Source organism: Mesocricetus auratus, unplaced genomic scaffold, assembly GCF_017639785.1.
Source record: "Mesocricetus auratus isolate SY011 unplaced genomic scaffold, BCM_Maur_2.0 Super-Scaffold_100028, whole genome shotgun sequence".
NCBI classification, from domain to species: domain Eukaryota; kingdom Metazoa; phylum Chordata; class Mammalia; order Rodentia; family Cricetidae; genus Mesocricetus; species Mesocricetus auratus.
In genome coordinates, this window is record NW_024429209.1 from 3,599,806 (window position 1) to 3,617,884 (window position 18,079).

At 42.6% G+C, this 18,079-nt stretch overlaps 1 protein-coding gene across 6 annotated transcripts in view; it reads right to left on the reverse strand.

Annotated features, from left to right (window-relative positions):
* The window catches only part of Mroh8 (maestro heat like repeat family member 8), a 94,579-nt gene that overhangs the window by 36,020 nt on the left and 40,480 nt on the right, over window positions 1-18,079 (reverse strand). For all 6 annotated transcript variants that reach the window (XM_040733031.1, XM_040733030.1, XM_040733029.1 and 3 more), the window contains 2 exons: window positions 15,662-15,766; window positions 4,101-4,236 (listed from right to left, as the gene is read on the reverse strand). In XM_040733031.1, the coding sequence (XP_040588965.1) occupies window positions 4,101-4,236; window positions 15,662-15,766 (241 nt within the window). The remainder of the gene's footprint in view (window positions 1-4,100; window positions 4,237-15,661; window positions 15,767-18,079) is intronic.

An 18,079-nucleotide genomic window follows, 5' to 3' on the forward strand; every position in this document is an offset into this window, starting at 1 on the left:
TTCTCTTATTTGCAATAAAAAGCTTCCCCTGATAATGAAGAAGCCATATTGGCAGTTTCTTTACTGTGGCCCCTTGCATTCCTTGCCTATATCTTTGTAAACATTGCTCATACTCAGAGCTGCCTTGCATAGGGTGGCTGCTTTGGAAAGCAGAGTTTCCTTGGTTGCTAATGCCACTCCCTCTGGCTGCCTTTCCTACTTTTTCACCTGCTTGGTTGTTCTTTATTCTTCACATCATCTTCAGAAAGTCTCTGAACTCCACAACTCATCTGACTCTAACTCATGTTTCTGTAATTTTCCTTCATATTACAGCCAATGTGTTAATTTGTTGACTCCTTGGGGTACCCACTAGACTGATATAAAGATTAGGAGCCTTTGTACTCTAGTTACTATATCTCTTAGTGTTTCTATTGCTGTAATAAATACCATGACCAAAGCATGACCAAAGTTGGGAAGGAAAGGGTTTATCTGGCTCACTCTTCCACATCATAGTCCCTCGCTGAAGGAAGTCAGGGCAGGAACACAAGCAGGGTAGGAACCTGGAGGCAGGAGCTGATGCAGAGGCCACAGAGGAGGGCTGTTTACTGGCTTTCTCCTCATGGCTTGCTCAGCCAGCTTTCTTATAGAATCCAGGACCACCTGCCCGGGGATGGGAACACCCACAATGGCCTGGGTACTCCCATATGAATCACTAATTAAGAAAATGCTGTATAGGTTTGCCTACAGCCCAATCTTATGGAGGCATTTCTCAATTGGTGTTCCCCCCCTTTCAGATAACTCTAGCTTATGTAAAGTTGACATAAAACTAGCCAGCACACTATTGAATCCCAAACCAGTTCTAAATGAACAGTTACGGAATAAATAAAGCATGGAGGCCCAAATGATGGCAAGGACCTCTCCAATTTCTGACCAAACCAATCACTCAAATTTGTTCTATGACTACATATGTAGTTACTCCACATCCACACAGATGGTGGGCACTGGCCAGGGGATGGGGGTGGGGGGGTGAGGGAGTGGTGTCAGATCCAAGCCACTGTTATGGTTCCAATGTTGAAGTCAGTGTCTTAGTCGCTATTGTGTAAAGAGACAACATGACCAAAGCACCTCTTATAAAGGAAAGCATTTAATTGGGGACTTGTTCATAGTTTCAGGAGCTCAAGAGGCATGCAGGCATAGTGCTGGAGGAGTAGCTAAGTGCTATATCCTGATCCATGTGCTGTGATAGACTGAACTTGACAGGGGCTTGAAACCTCAAAGCCCAACCCCAGTGAGACACTTCTTCCAAACAAGGCCACACCTACTCCAACAAGGCCACACCTCCTAATCCTTTTCAAATAGTAACTAAGTATGGTGGTTTGAAAGAAAATGGTCCCCAAAAGGAGTGAGAGCCACCCCAATTAAATATTTTCCTTTATAAGAGTTGCCATGGTCATGGTGTCTCTTCACAGCAATAAAACCCTAACTAAGATAGACATTGGTATCAGGGACTGGGTACTGCTATGATAGGCCAGGTCATGCTTTTGTTTGGAGGAATTTGAACTTTTGTACCTTGGGTGAGGAAAGCAGTGGAATGCTTTAAATATTGCTTAATGGGCCATACTAGTAGGAGCATGGAAGACACTGGTACTTGAAGAGTCAAAAAACGCCAGATCAACCCTTCCCCCAGCCTTTGCTCCTAGAGACTATGTTGTATGCAACAGGCCTGGGGCCAAAACTGAACACAAAGGAGTTCCAACCCCCTCTAGCCTCCTAGATACTTGGATCCTGGGGACTGTTTGACAGCAAAAGAAACTCCCTTGTAGTCTCCTGAAAATTCAATTCTGAAAAATTTTGGTAAAACAGACCACCTGCAAACCATAGAAACCACAGAATATTCCCTCCCAGCACCGACCTATGAGAAAAATGGATACACAGGTATTACATGCCAAAAACATGACTTTGAAAAATTTCTTGATTGTTCCTCAAATGTCAACCAATCAGAAACCAACCTGTACCTACTGATGTAACCCTGTAACTTTTGTCTTTAAAACTTAGCAGTAGACAGGGAACTTCACCCTCTCTGGAGGCTTGCTAGACAGGGTCCCTGTCTAGAACAATCAATAAACCTTGTGCATTTACATCGGTAGTCTGTCTCCCTGGTCTCTTTGAGGATCTTTGTGACTTGGGCACAACAGTACTGGGAATGATTTGAACTGTGGGGGACTGGCTCAAGAAGTTTTAGAGGAGAAGAATTTTAGTATGTTGCCTACAAATAGTTCTTGTGTTATTTTGGTGAAGAAAGCAGCTGCCTTTTGTCCAAAGAGTCTGTCTGAAGCTAAAGTGAAGAGTTTTGGATTTAATTGCATTGGCAGAAGAAATCTCAAAACAGGCTGGTATAGACTCTATTGTGTGGTTATTTGTGGTATCTCTAATGAAGATTTATAATGAAAAGGAGCAAGCTGAGCAGAGTAAATTACAAAATATAAAAAAGAGAAAAAAGAAACACCAGGAAGTGGAATAGAGCTAAATCCTGTGTTCAAAGAGATAAACAGGTTAAGGTACAGACTAAAGGGAGTGGTGACCTCAGGGCAAGATCCCACCCAGCTGAGTTTCCAATTTGTTGTTAAAAGGAAGTAGAGAAAATCTTAGAGCCAGGTATGGTAGTGCATGCTTTTAATTCCAGCACTGGGAAGGCAGAGGCTGGCAGATCTTTGAGTGTGAGGCCAGCCTCATCTGCAGAGCAAGTTCAAGGACAACCAAGCTTAGGCAGCAAGTTGATGAAGATGTAACTGAACAAGGGGGCCATGTTCCAGCCTCAGCAAGCAGCAGAACTTGGCGGCTTCAGCCACGTAGTTCTGGCTTTAAGAGTCAAGGAGTGACTAAGGAAAGCAGCCAAGGCCAGGCATGTGTCGGGGAGTTCCTGAGTGGAGGCCTAGAGAGGCCATTGTTGTGTAAAACTGTGAAGTTGAAGTCTGGATGGCCTTGGAGGCACCATGATGTTGAAGATGCCAGAGCCATGGGATACCTGCTGAGGAGAGCTGCTAACAGAGTGTTCAACCAGCCAAGAAGAATACGTTGCAGTCTACAAAGCTGCAGTTGGAGATCAGAAGAGTATTTTAACATCAGACAGGAGATACAGAGTTTGGAGTTTGCCCAGCTGGTTTTCGTCTTGCTTTTGTCTAGTATTTTCTTGCTATGCTCCTTTCCATGTGTTTTGGAATAATAATGTATATTCCATACCACCATAGGTTGGAAGTATGTGATCAGCTTTTTTGATTTTACAGGAGATTACAGTTAAGAGATTGCATGAATCTCAGAAGAAACTTTGAATTTTATTTAGACTTTTTTTTTTTTTTTTTTTGGTTTTTCGAGGCAGGGTTTTTCTGTGGCTTTGGAGGCTGTCCTGGAACTAGCGATTGTAGACCAGGCTGGTCTCGAACTCACAGAGATCCACTTGCCTCTGCCTCCTGAAAGATGGGATTAAAGGCATGTGCCACCACCACCCGGCTTTATTTAGATTTTTAAACAAGTTTAAGACTGTTATAGACGATGGTACTTTTGAAGTTGGACTGAATGTGTTTTGTATTATGCTATTGTTACAAGCTTATGGGGGACAAGGAGAAGAATGTTGTGGTCTGAAAGAAAATGGTCCCAAAGGGGAGTACTATTACGAGGTATGGCATTGTTGAAGTAGATGCGGTCTTGTTTGAGGAAGTTTGTCACTGTGGAGGCAAACTTTGAGGTCTCTTATATGTTCAAGTCATGCCCAGTTAAGACAGTTCACTTCCTGTTGCCTTTGGATCAAGATGGACTCTCAGCTCCAGCACCATCTCTGTCTTCATGCTGCCTTATTTCCCACCATGACTATAATGGACTAAACCTCTGAACTGTAAGTGAGCCACCCCAATTATGTTTTCCTTTATAAGAGTTGCCATGGTAGTGGTTTCTCCTCACAGCAATAGAAACCCTAACTAAGACACTATGCATTCAAATAATATGAGCCTGTTGGGGCCATTCTTATTCAAACCGCCACAGTTAGCGTGGGACGGAGGGGAAGAGGAGGGATGGTGCCAACGGCTGCGCTAGAGATTGGATTACACCTGTGCTCCAGAGTGTCTTACACTTCAGTTTCAGCGTGATATGAAGCAGGTAATGTGTTCCCTCTGCAGCCTCTTCAGCCACCTCTTTCAGTGGGTCACCACACAGCAGTGCCATCACAGCCACTAGATGTCCAAGTCTTTGGAACTGCAGTGGAAGCTAAGAGAGAAGGAGAGAAAAATGCCATCAGAATATGGGGGACATTTTCACCTTGAACTGGTGTTGTTAAGGAGTAGGAGACTCAACAAAGGTGAAAGGGTCCCTTAGATCTCTGGAGGCTTATTTGTTTCACTTAGTTGGTGTAATTCATCCAGCCAAAGGGCAACCTAACCTATGAACACATTCTAAAAATGAGGAGACTTTAGCAATAAAGATGCTCATTCCAGTGCTGGTTTAATTAATTGATTAGCTAATTAATAAATTAATCTTTCAAGTATAATCAAATATCTCGCAACAAGGTTTCTCTTTGTGTTGCCCTGACTGTCCTGGAATTGTCAGGCTGGTGTCCAACTCACAGAGATCTGCCTCCTAAGTGCTGGGAGTAAAGGTATGCACTACAACTGCCCAGCTTTAACCAATATTTTTAAGAATTAGTGCTGTACTCACTTTGGAAAGTTTTCCTTTGCTTAGAATGTCATAAATTTCTTGTTTTACTGTTGTTTTGTGTTTGAGCAAGTAAAAAACATTTGTCAAGTATGTTTGAACTGCATATCCAAACCTCTATCCATCCCATATGAAAGGATGGCATGTAATGATAAGTCATGAGGACTCTGTAACCAACAAGATGTGTCTTGTCTCATTCAGTCTCAGAGCTGTTCCCATGTCAAAACTACATGTCATGTAGTTTTTCTAGTTTATTTCTTTGTGTTTGTAGTCACTATTTTCAGGGGGTCTCCCCCAATCAAATCTGGTCTCTAGTAATTTGGAAGGAATCCACAGCCTTTCATTTGCTGTGGAAACAAAAGCATAACCTCTTCTGCAAAACAATGTATTTTCTGAATTCCATTTTAAAGTTGAGACATTCCTAAAGTGTCTAGGCTGGTTTAATTCAGCAATTTCTTTTTCAATCCCATGTCTCTCATTGGCTGCTGTTCACTCATCAGCATTCAAAACATTCAAAATCAACAAAACACCATGCAGAATCCAGATTCCATGGGTATTTCCTATCTTTACATGGCTTTTTCTTTTTATATTACTTTACTCTTTCTTTAAAGACTTTACTTAATTATTATTATTTTTTGGGGGGGGTTTACGAGACAGGGTTTCTCTGTATTGTTTTTTTTTTTTAAGATCTTATTTCTTTATTACATATACAGTGTTCTACCTACATACTGGAATAGGGTACCAGATTGAATTGTAGATGGTTGTGAGCCACCATGTGGTTGCTGGGAATTGAACTCAGGACCTCTGGAAGAGCAGTCAGTACTCTTAACCTCTGAGCCATCTCTCCAGCCCCCTCTCTGTATTGTTTTGCCTGGCCTCGAAATCATAGAGATCCGCCTGCCTCTGCCTCCAGAGTGCTGGGATTAAAGGCGTGCGCCACCACCACCCAGCCTTCTTTTCTTTCTTAAGCACCTACACATACTGTAATCTGTTTAAAGGTGTTTTTGGTCTGAACCTATTTTACTGTGCACTTGTAGCATTTTCTGATTTCATGAACCAAACCTTAAACTGCAAATTGGTAGCTAGGCCCTCTGCCATGCAGCTCTGATGACTGTCTCGGCATCCTCCTTTGGTCCATGAGAGCCAAGCCTTAAGCCCACAGGCCTACCCAAGAGGTGCATTTAACTTGGAGCTGCATTTAAACAGAGCTGCATTTAACTGCCTCAGCTCCGGGAAGTTGGTGCCCACACTGTGGCAGGTGTTTCTTCTTAGCTTGCTGTTTTTACTTAGCATGCTCAAGCTCTCTGCTGCATAGCAACACCTCTTAAAGGAGCATACCTGTGTTCTGTTTTCTTTTTTCATCTTCCTCAGGCCCTATGTGGTAATTCGTGCCTCGCTTTGGGTACCAGTTGTAGTTGGCATTTCCTTTGGGCAGCCAACCAACTCCCAAATAAAGACATAGAGACATATTATTAATTATGAATGCTTGGTTTTAGCTTAGGCTTATTCCTGTTTCTATTCATCTATGTTTTGCCTTGGGACATTTTTACTTTCCTTCATTCTGTATGTCCTACTTTCCTGCTTCCTTCATTGCTAGCTGCTGGCTTCCGGCATCTCCCTGTCATCTCTTTCTCTTTCTTCCCTCTCCCCTCCTAGAAGTCCCACCTATACCTCCTGCCTAGCTATTGAACATTCAGTTTTTTATTAAACCAGTCACAGTGGGTTTTGTTCCTGTATGCTCTCCTGTCCTTAGGAAGGATAGGCATATGCTATTCTACTAAGCCATGCCTCCAGGCCAGGTACTTGATTTCTAGTGGTTATATTCATAGAATGATGGTGCCACAATTTCCTTTTCTGTTATTAGGCACATATTTTCAAAAATGTTTTAAGGTTTAAAAAGATATTTTTAGATTTAGTACAAAACCTTGGACTCACCAAAATAGGATAGATAATGTAGTATTTCCACTCAATGGACTACATATTGTAAATGTAATTCTTACTTGATCGTTGTTTTTATTGTACATAGCTTTACTAAAGTTAAAACCCTTTCTTTTTTACTCAAATAAAAGGGGGAAATGGGGTTAGAGAGATGGCTCATCGGTTAAGAGCACTGTTCTTCCAGAGGTCCTGAGTTCAATTCCTGGCAACCACGTGGTAGCTCACAACCACCTTGAATGAGAGCTGGTACCCTCTGCTGGCCTGCAGACAAAAGGCTGTATGCACAATAAATAAATAAAGTATTTTTTTTAAAAGGGGGGAAATGTTGCAAGATATTTGATTACATGTGTAAAGATATGTCATTGTGATTGTTTTAATAAAAAGCTGAACAGTTAATAGCTAGACAGGAAGTATAGGTAGGACTTCAGGGAGGGAAGAAAGAGAAAGAGATTCCAGGGAGACACCAGGGACCAGCCAGCCAGACACAAAGAAAGCAGAAAAGAAGGATGTACAGAATGAAAAAAAAGGTTAAAAGACCCGAGGCAAAACACAGATGAATAGAAACAGGGTAAATTAAGTAATAAAATCTAGTGGGACAAGCATTCATACATTCATAATTAACAATGAGTCTCTGTGTCTTTATATGGGAGCTGGTTGGTGGCCCAAAGAAAATGCCAACTACAAAAAAAAAAAAAAAACAAGCCGGGTGTTGGTGGCACACACCTTTAATCCCAGCGGATCTCTGTGAGTTCGAGACCAGCCTGGTCTACCGAGTGAGTTCCAGGACAAGCTCCAAAGCAATACAGAGAAACCCTGTCTCGAAAAACTAAACAAACAAACAAACAAAAAGTACCACCAGCAATATTATATATGTATACATATGTGTGTATGTATATACACAAAAATTGGGAAGTAAATAACAAGAAAAACAGAAAAGGAAATGTAACAGTGAAGAAAATGAGAAAAAGTTTTAAATTAGGGGGAAAAAAAGATCAGCAACTACTTGGTGATCATGCAAAATGCATACCACCTTCTGCTTCAGATGACCACAAAGCCATACACCTTGTGGCGAAGTCATGTGTAAATGCACAGTGCATACAAGTGTAATATGACTGGTGCTATCCAGAATGTTAGAAGCCATAGAGAGAAACTGTTTCTATAGCTCTCCAGAAACTCAACACAAATGCTGCAACCATCAACATGTGATGGCTGTTTTGGGAAACATGAAAACACTCCATAAAGCTGAACCAGTAATTATTTTTTTCTTCTCTCTCCTCCCCTCTCCCTCCTCCTGCAATGCATCTGTGTATGTTAAGGTATATGCACCCAAGTGAGCACATGGGGAGGCCAGAGCTTGGCTCTCCTCACCTTATTTTGAGTCAGGATCTCTTTTTTTTTTTTTTTTTTTTTTTTGGTTTTTCGAGACAGGGTTTCTCTGTGGCTTTGGAGGCTGTCCTGGAACTCACTTTGTAGACCAGGCTGGCCTCGAACTCACAGAGATCTGCCTGCCTCTGCCTCCCGAGTGCTGGGATTAAAGGCGTGTGCCACCAACGCCTAGCTGAGTCAGTATCTCTTATTGAATCTGGGGTTCACGGTTTAAGTTAGACTAGATGGCTGGAGAGCACAAGAGTCCTTCTGTCTGTGTCCCTAGTGGAGGAGCTACAGGCATGTGCTACCACACTTAGCTTTTACATGGGCACTGGAGCTCCAAACACTTTACCCACTCAGCCATCTCTCCAGCCCCAGCAGTGTTCTTGTTGTTGCTGTTTGTTTTGTTTTGTTTTTTACAAAATAAATTATGGTTGGAGATATGGCTCAGTGGTTAAGAACACTGGCTGCTCTTCCAGTGAATCCAGATTTGATTCCCAACACCTACATGGCTTACAACTATGTGTAATGCCAATTCCAGGTCATCTGATGTTCTCTTCCGGTCTCTCTGGGCACTAGGTATCATTCATGTGTTGCCTAGATATAAACGCTGGCACAGCACCCATATACATAAAAAAAATACAAATATTAAGCCAGATATGGTGGTGCATGCCTTTAACACCAGCATTAGGGAAGTAAAGGCAGATGATCTTTGTGAGTCTGAGGCCAGTCCAGTCTACAAAGTGAATTCCAGGATAGCCAGAGCACATGTGTGGAGGTCAGAGGACAATTCAGTGAAGTCTGCTTTCTCCACCTTTATTCCAGTCATGGACTTGAATTCAGGTTACCAGGTCTTCCATTTGTAAAAGACCTTTTTTCTCTTTTAGTTTTTTGTTTTGTTTTTGAGACAGGGTTTATCTGCAATAACTACCCTGGCTGTCCTGGAACTCACTCTGTAGAGCAGGCTGGCTTCAAACTCACAGAGATCCACCTGCCTCTGCCTCCTAGGGTGCTGGTATTAAAGGCATGCACCACCACTGTCCACTTTTTAATTAATGAATTTAGACAGGACCTCATTAAACTTACTGTGTAGCTGAGGATGGCACTGAACTTCTCTGATCCTCCTGCTTTTATCCTCCAAGTGCTGGATTAAAGGGGGATGACTGGTGACATTGAGGACTGGGGCTGAGCATTCCAAGTAGCTGAAGTAGCAAGAGGAGCTTTAGGTGGTTAGAAATCTAGAAGCAAACTAGTGAGGCTGAAAGGGCTGTAGAGACAGGCAGGAGCCAGTACACACAAGATTCAGAGTTCTAACAGCAAAGAGGGTCACTGGGGTAAAAAGAGGGGGAGGGGCAAAGAAAAGGAGGAGGGGGCGAAAAAGAGGAGGAGGGGAAGGAAGGATTAGGGGCAAAGAGGAGAAGGGGTGCAAAGAGAAGCAGGAGGAGGAAGAGAAGGAGGAGGAGGTTGCTGAGGAAATGAAGCCCAAGTCCAGGATAAGGCAGAAGAAAATGACAACCAAAGCTAGGAAAGAAAGGATGACTTGAGGTGCTAAGCAGGTACTGTGGGGCTGGGAAGGTGGGTCAGGGGTTAAGATTGCTTGCAGCACAGTCAAAGGACCAGAGTTTAGATTCTAATGTCTGTGAAAGAAGCTAGGATCTCAGGGTCTGACACTCTACATGCATACACAGGTACACATGTGCTGATACAGACAAGCACACACAAACAAGGAAATGAGTACTTTTGAAAGAAGGTATTACTAGCTCCATCTAGAGAAGGAGCTGAGTGGGAGCTCTCACCCACAACTCTGCAAAAGACTCAGGAGGATAAACAGTGTTGATGGTGCCTCTGTCTGAATGACAGCAAGCTAATACTTTCCCTATCCTCTACTTTAAAAAATACTCATTTTCTGTGTTAAGTATATTTATATTCACAATATTTTAGCCTCTCAGAATTTATTAAGCCATAAAAGTCTCAGCCCAGCATAGTGGCCCATGCCTTTAATCCCAGCACCCTAGGGGCAGAGGCAGGCTGAGTTTGAGGCCAGCCAGGATAACATAATGAAATCCGTCTCAAACAAACACCATAAAACCTACTAGTGGCTAGACTGGTGACTGATTACATCCTTAACATTTTTTTCCATAACTTTTTTCTTTAAATTCCTTGGATTTTTTTTTATTGAAAGTAGACTTTTTTTCATACAATATATTCTGATCATGGTTTCCCCTCACCAATGCCTTCCAGAGCTTCCCTACCTCCCTACCCACCCAAATCCACACACACTCTTTCAGAAAACAAATAGGCAACTAAAAACAAAAACAAACAAACAAAAATCCAAATTAGAATAGGAAAAAAAAAGAGTCCAAGAAAAACATAGACACACAGATTTGCTTACACAAAAATCCCACAAAAATACCAAATCGTGAAACATAATATGTAGTAAAATAACATCAAAAATGTTAGGCACCTAGAGAGTATATATGTGCTACAAGTCATTAAGCTGCACACTTAGGTTGGGTGGTCTTTATTGAATATAAATTATACTTCAATGTCAGAAAAGCTATGGGTCTGAAAAAGGACACAAGTCATGGTCTGACTCCATTCATCCCTCTCTGGCTCCCATTTTGCTTAGCCTTTTCCTCCTGAGTCACTCTTCTGCAAGTACCTTGGCCTCCTCAGGACTCAAGACTGATGATAAACATCTTTATGACACAGAACTAAAACTAACCCTCACCACAGTGAGCTCTGCAGGACAGGAAGGAATAACTAACTCCGGCTCCAGTGAGCTCTGAAGGACAGGTGGCCACACCTCCTCCTCTGCAGGCGGTTACCCTCATGGTAAGGTTGCAGCCTGGAGCAGGAGTGACTTTTTCATGGTAAGTGGACTGACTGTTCCTCTGGAGCAGTGACAGCTTTTCCAAAACCCCCTCCAGAACGGAGCTGAGACAGTGAGCACTCAAACATGGCCTGAGAAAGGTCACCTACTGTCAGCACGTACACACACACTCCTCCTTTAAATTGCCTTTTCTGTAGAATTTCAAAGTTCCTATCAACCCCTTAAAAACTGACTTGGGGTCACTGACTCTGTTCTTTCAACAATGGCTACACTATTGTGGCTCCTTTCTTTGTCTTCACTCCTCCCTTTGGTTGGGACAAGGGACAGATGGATAATGCTAATCTACAGGGACTCCCAGAGCAGGCAGGGCCTTTTGCTCTGAGATCATGGCAGACCTTCCACAGAAAGATTTTTGTATTGGATAGTCTTTGGGCTTGGTTAATTTAGGTATGTGACTTTTTTTTGCAGTTTTTTTAAAATAATGAAGTTTACAAAAAATTATAAGTTTATGTAAGGATTCTAAAGTTAAAAAAAGAAAAATGAAAAGCACAATACAGCACACCACCCAACTTTTGATGCAACTTCTAGATATGTTCATAGACCCAGTGGTACCAGGCTAAGCACCGCATACTTACAATCCTTTCTAGGATAAAAAGAAAAGGCTAAAGAAGATCCCAGAGACACACACCACACACCACACACACACACACACACACACACACACACACACACACACACACACACACACACACGAGAGAGAGAGAGAGAGAGAGAGAGAGAGAGAGAGAGAGAGAGAGACAGACAGATCCTTTGAAACATTCCTTTAATCTTTAACCTACAGTGAATTAGAGGAATTATAAAGCAGTCAGTGATGAAATTACTTGCTATAGGAGGTATTGGCTTCAGAGAATAGAGAGTATGTAGATGAAGGAGAGATTGCATCTGTGCTAGCTATGGGAGTCATCATGCATGCAGGGGGGAGACACTTTGGTGGTTGATTAGGGTCATCCGTGCTTTGTAAGTAAGCTAGTTTGGTTCACTTTGTTCTGTCATTGGGGTTCTATCTGTGGGAGTAGACGCACATTTACACCTGGCCAGAAAAGTTTACGGTCTACAGAGAAATGATGAAGAGTGGAGAAGCACTAGTGACTACAAGACCGGCTCAGAAAAAAAGAGACGCTGATTTGTAGAAGGAAAAAGGAATAGATCCAGGACAGATGATCATAGTTTGGGAGGATTCTTTTCAGAAGCTACGGCAGAGGTCTGACAACAACTGAGAAGTGGAAGATGAGAAAAATACGAGGATTTAAAAAGGGATCCTTGGTAAGAATAAACAGGCACAGGGGAAAAGGAAGCAAACTGTGTTAGGTCCAAAGAACACTCCAGTTCCCCAGACTCCAAAAGGCAATCCAAAAACCCAGAAATAGGCTCAACCTGGACTATAGGAGACTTCTGGCAGATAAAAGGCAGCATTCCTCAGGGACTTGTGAAGCCGGTTCCCTCTGGATGAACTGAGGACTTTAACTGCTCCAAGGCAGGTTTGAGGCGAATTTTACTGTAGACACGAAGGAGTGAACAGCCAGAGGCATCTGGGAGGGTCCAGGCAGAACTGGGCCATGGGGGGGAGGGTGAAAGAGGAATTGGAGAGAAGGGTAAGGGTAAGGGGACCAAGAGAGGAGCCAAGAGAATGACAAAGTGACAGTGTTACACAGGAATGAGAAGCTTGGGTAAGGTGAGTTAGTGAAGCCCCTGGAGCTGGGGAGGTTTAGGGTAGGTGGGGGGGCAGGATGAAAAGTGCTGAGTAAGCCTGGAGGCCAGAGAAGACACTTTGGTATGCTAATAGACTCCACAGTTTCTTTGGAAACTGACACCCTCTACCAAAAGGAGTCATTTCCCTTACCTCTGGCAGAAGGGTCATATGGCTACCTGTGGTGCTTATCAGCATATCAAAGCTCATGCTGCCTCTAGGCTCCTTTAGAATCACAAGTACCTGTCACACATTCCAAAATTCTAGCCTGTGCTAGGTAGTTTTACATTGACTTGACACAAGGTAGAATTATATGAAAGGAGGGATGATAAAATACATCCAGAAGATCTGGCTGTAGGGGCTGGAGAAATGGCTCGGTGGTTAAGAGCACTAATTGTAGCCGGGCGTTGGTGGCGCACGTCTTTAATCCCAGCACTCGGGAGGCAGAGGCAGGTGGATCTCTGTGAGTTCGAGGCCAGCCTGGTCTACAGAGTGAGTTCCAGGACAGCCTCCAAAACAATACAGGGAAACCCTGTCTCGAAAAACGGAAAAAAAAAAAAGAGCACTAATTGTTCTTCCAGAGGACCCAGGTTCAATTCCTAGCAGCTCACAACTGTCTGTATCTCCAGGATCCAACGCCTCACACAGACATACATGTAGGCAAAACACCAATGCACACAGAATAAAGTTATTAAAAAAAAAGATTCAGCTGTAGGGCATTGTTGTAGTGATTCAGGGGATGACTCAGCCCATTGTGGGTGGGGGCCACCCCTAGGCTGGTGGTTCTAGTGGTCCTGTGATGTGGGATGTCCTTCTGTGCACTGCAAATATGTGTTGCTTTTATTGGTTGATGAATAAAATTGTTTTGGTCAATGGCCAGGCAGAATAGAGCCAGGCAGGAAATCCAAACAGAGATATGGAGTGAAAGAATGATGGGGGATGTCTTTCTGTATATGTTTCTCTTATTGGTTGATGAATAAAACAGTTTGACCAATAACCAGTAGAGGCAGGAAGATAGGTGGGACTAGGAGATGGGGAGAATTCTGGGAAAGGGAGGCAGAGAGAGACCGCAAAGAGTTGCCATGTAGTAGAGGAAGGAGTAACAGGTGCAGACCCTTCTCCGGTAAGATAAGACCATGTGGAAATACTTAGATGAATACAAATAGGTTAATAATTAAGACAGCTAGCCAATAAGAAGCCCTAGATATTGCCCAACAGTTTAATAATTAATATAAGTCTTTGTGTGCTTATTTGGGGCTAACGTGGCAGCAGGACCTTCCAGGACAAGAACATCCAGAAACAAAAGGTGGCAGAGTCAGGGAGACACCATATAGCTGACAAGGAGTTAGACGCCAGAACATTGCCTGTAAGCCATGGCCACGTGGTGATACACAGATTAGTAAAAATGGGTTAATTTAATTGAGAGAGCTAGTTAGTAATATGCCTGAGCCATTGGCCAGAAAATTATAATTAATATTAAGCCTCTGAGTGAATATTCAGGAACTGGCAGACAGGAGAGAAACTTCCATTTACATATCACCTGTGGCTGTGGTTTACCAGTAATGTTGTGGCATCTAACTCCTTTGGTGGCTACATGGTGTCTCCCTGACCCAGCCTTCTTTCTCTCCGCATCTCTGTTTGGATTTCCCACCTGGCCACTGTCCAAAACAGTTTTATGCATCAACCAATAAAAGCAACACAGAAGGATATCCCACATCAGTCCTGGGTTTATAAGAAAGCAGGTTGAGCAAGCCACAAGGAGCAAGCCCTCCCACCAATTACCCACTCTTTCTCTGTTTTCCCTATGCCCCACTCTTAATTCACTCACTGTTTCCTCTATTCCCTCCTCTCTTGCAGACAGCCCTGGCCCAGTCTGCTGGCCATGTTCAGTCTACTTCTTTCTCTCTCTGTTCTGGACTCTTCCGGATGCCTCTGGCTGTTCTCTCACTCATATCTAAAATAGAAACGTTCCCCTTAACCATACCATGGAGGTGGTAGCACAGTGGCTATGGTCTGAGGCACCTGCAGAGTAGTAGCATAGTAGGAGATCATGTGGCCACTCCAACAGTCAAGCTAAGACCATGCACAAGCCAAGACTGAAGGTCTTTTGCTTCATTATAAAAGTTTCTATATTATTAGCATTACAGTATGGGCCTTTTCTATCTCTGAGACACATCTGAAAACTCCATGTAATCACAGAAAAGAGGAGCAGATGCTATTTTAGAAATTCTTCTCTGACCTAGAGCATGTACAATCTTCTCAGTCATTATGTTTATCCATGAAAAATTCAGTCCCAAACACAGGTGGGTATGACTGACTGTGGGAACACCTCCATTCACCCTTGAGTGTATACTTGCTGATAAAACTTCCTTCCAGGTCCTTCTTTGTCTTTAAATTCTTTCTCTCATGATGACAAGAAGAGTGGAAACATAGGTACAGGTTTCTATGTGGTCTTTCTGTGTTTCAGATTCCCTCTCATGCTTCAACATAGGCAACAATAGTGCAATTCTCTTAGAAAGCTTATGAGATTATTTGCATTGATTAGTCTGAACTGACCTGCTGGACTTCATGTCATTTTCTTTCTTTCTTTTTTTAAATATTTATTTATTTATTTTGGTTTTTCAAGACAGGGTTTCTCTGTGTAGCTTTGGCTGTCCTGGAACTCGCTCTGTAGACCAGGATGGCCTCTAACTCACAGAGCTCTGCCTGCCTCTGCCTCCTAAATACTGGAACTAAAGTGTATGTATTGGCATACCTAGCTTGATTTCATTTCTTCAAAGACAAACTACACAGAGCTCAGGTCAGTGTGAGCCCCTTAGTCATTTTCAGATTATATTCATTCATCTATTCAGAAACATTTACTGCATTGTGTTTTAGCTGCCATGCTTAATAACAAGGATATAAAGACTAACAAATAGTATGTGCACTCAAACCGAGAATACTTTAGGATTGGGTCAGATATGTAAATAAGGCTGAGTACTGGGAAACTATACCAGAACCAGGGGAATACATGGTCAAGCTGAGTTGAAGAAAGAGAAAACAACAAAGGATGCCTTGCATGCTTCTTCCTTAACCACCCAAGGTTGGTTACTCACCTGCAGGTTGAGATAACAGGATAAGCATTTGAGGACTTGGGCCATGACAGCTGTAGACCGTTCTCGCTCGTGGTCTTTGTATGACTGTAGCCAGGGGTCCATGTGCTATAAAAAATAAGGAAGGTCACATGGTCTGTCAGAAATGTCTGAAGTAAAACTTGTACTATGTTAAAAAGAACATGTGAAGCAAGAAACTACATTACTTCAATATCTAAAGATCATTCCTAATGTGTTGTGGAATAGAATATTTATTTAACTATGTAAAGATGTGTTATATTTGTTTGTGCTGCATTTGTTTAACTGTAAAGATGTGTTGCATTTGTTTAACTATGTAAAGTAAAGATGTGTTGCTGTTTTACCTTGCCTGCCTACAGCACCTGATTGGTCTAATAAAAAAAGAACAGCCAATATCTAGACAGAAGAGGGATCGTTAGGGCTGTGGGGTAGAGAGAAAAGGGGAGCCAGCCAGCAAGGGGCCAGCCAGCCATGTGCACAAGAAGCAGGAAAGCAGGATGGACAGTATGTAGATAAGGTAAACGAGCCTTGGGGTAGCACATAGGTGAAAAGAAATGGGTTAATTTAAGTTAAAAAAAGTAGCAAGAAACAAGCCTAAGCTAGGGCTGAGCATTCATAATTAATAAGTCTCTGTGTCATGATTTGGGAACTGGTAGTTCAAGAAAGCCTGCTACACTAATGATGAAGCAGTTTACATTGGAAGTGATGGGTTGACAAGCAAGACACAAAACTCCGACGCTTTCAAAGCTTGATTTCTAGATTTATCTCCCTTCATTGCAATATTGTAGTCTATTCTTTTGGCTATTTTCAGCCCTTTCAAATCTTCATTAGAAAGAAATAGTTAATGATATGCTCTTAAAGAACCAAAGATGGGATGCAGGGCTGTTGCTGGAGACATGACTCAACAGTTAAGGGCACTGACTGGTCTTTCAGAGGACCCAGGTTTAATTCCTAGCACCCACATGGCAGCTTCAATTCTAGGGGATCTGGTAAAGTACAAGAAAGCGCAAAGTACAGCCAGACAAGGGAAGAACCCAGACTTACTGTCATGTTGATAGACAAATAGAAAAGGAATAAGAAATAATGTCAATGTTAGATGCGGCAAGAACAAATGCCATCTGTGCTCGGGTGTACAGAGCTACTAACAACTTGAAGGGTCCTCTCTTTGTGGGGTGGTTGCATCTTAAAAAGAGAAACATACTTGAATCCCAGTGACTGAATGTGAGAACTAGATCCCAATTGATGGACAGCATATGCTGGGTTGGTTAAATGTTGAGGCATGCAGTCATTTTCTGTGTCTTAGTCCTACATGGCAGGAAGCTGCCTATTTACTAATTTAGGAGATTGACTCAGGTTCTGGGCCATTCACCAAATCCTTTTATGCTACAAAAGAGCAGTAAAGAAGATTGTAGCTACCTTTAATCCCAGCACTTGGGAGGCAGAGGCAGGCGGATCTCTGTGAGTTTGAGGCCAGCCTGGTCTACCGAGTGAGTTCCAGGACAGGCTCCAAAACAATACAGAGAAACCCTGTCTCAAAAAAACAAATAAACAAAAAAGCCACTTACTAAAGGCTATTTATTCAATATTCAGGGTAATTGTTGTCTTTGTGGACAGTGAGGAAATCCAGTTCTGTGGCAGAGGACTTGTAACCAATAAACAGCAGTGAGAATTCAAATCCAGGCCTCTCCTTCAAAACTGATAGCTTTGGGAACGGTGAGATGGCTCAGTGACTAAAGATATTTTCTGCTAAGAATGACCATACCCATTTCAGCTTTGGAACCAGGGTGTTGGAAGAAGAGACCTTGATGGCTGCAAGTTGTCCTTGACCTCCACATGTGTGCCATGGCACAAGTATACTCACTCACATGCACTACACACAAATAAAATTTAAAAAAAGGGGGGAGCAGTACTTTCAGCTACAGTGTTGCCTTGTATAGCTTAATTCTTCTATATTTTTCTTCCACCTTTACCAGTGCATAGAAATTTCCTTTGTCCCTTAGGATTTCCATTGCTGTGAAGAGACACCATGACCACAGCAATTCTTTTTTTTTTTTTTTTTAGTTTTTCAAGACAGGATTTCTCTGTATTGTTTTGGAGGTTGTCTTGGAACTCGCTCTGTAGACCAGGCTGGCCTCAAACTCACAGAGATCTGTCTGCCTCTGCCTCCCTAGTGCTGAGATTAAAGGCGTGCGCCACCAATGCCGGGCAACCACAGCAATTCCTTTTTTTTTTTAAAGATTTATTTGTTTATTATGTATACAATAGTCTGCCTGCATGTATACCTGCAGGCTAGAGTAGGGCACCAGATCTCATTACAGATGGTTGTGAGCCACCATGTGGTTGCTGGCTCTTAACCTCTGAGCCATCTCTCCAGCCCCACAGCAATTCTTATAAAGAAAAATG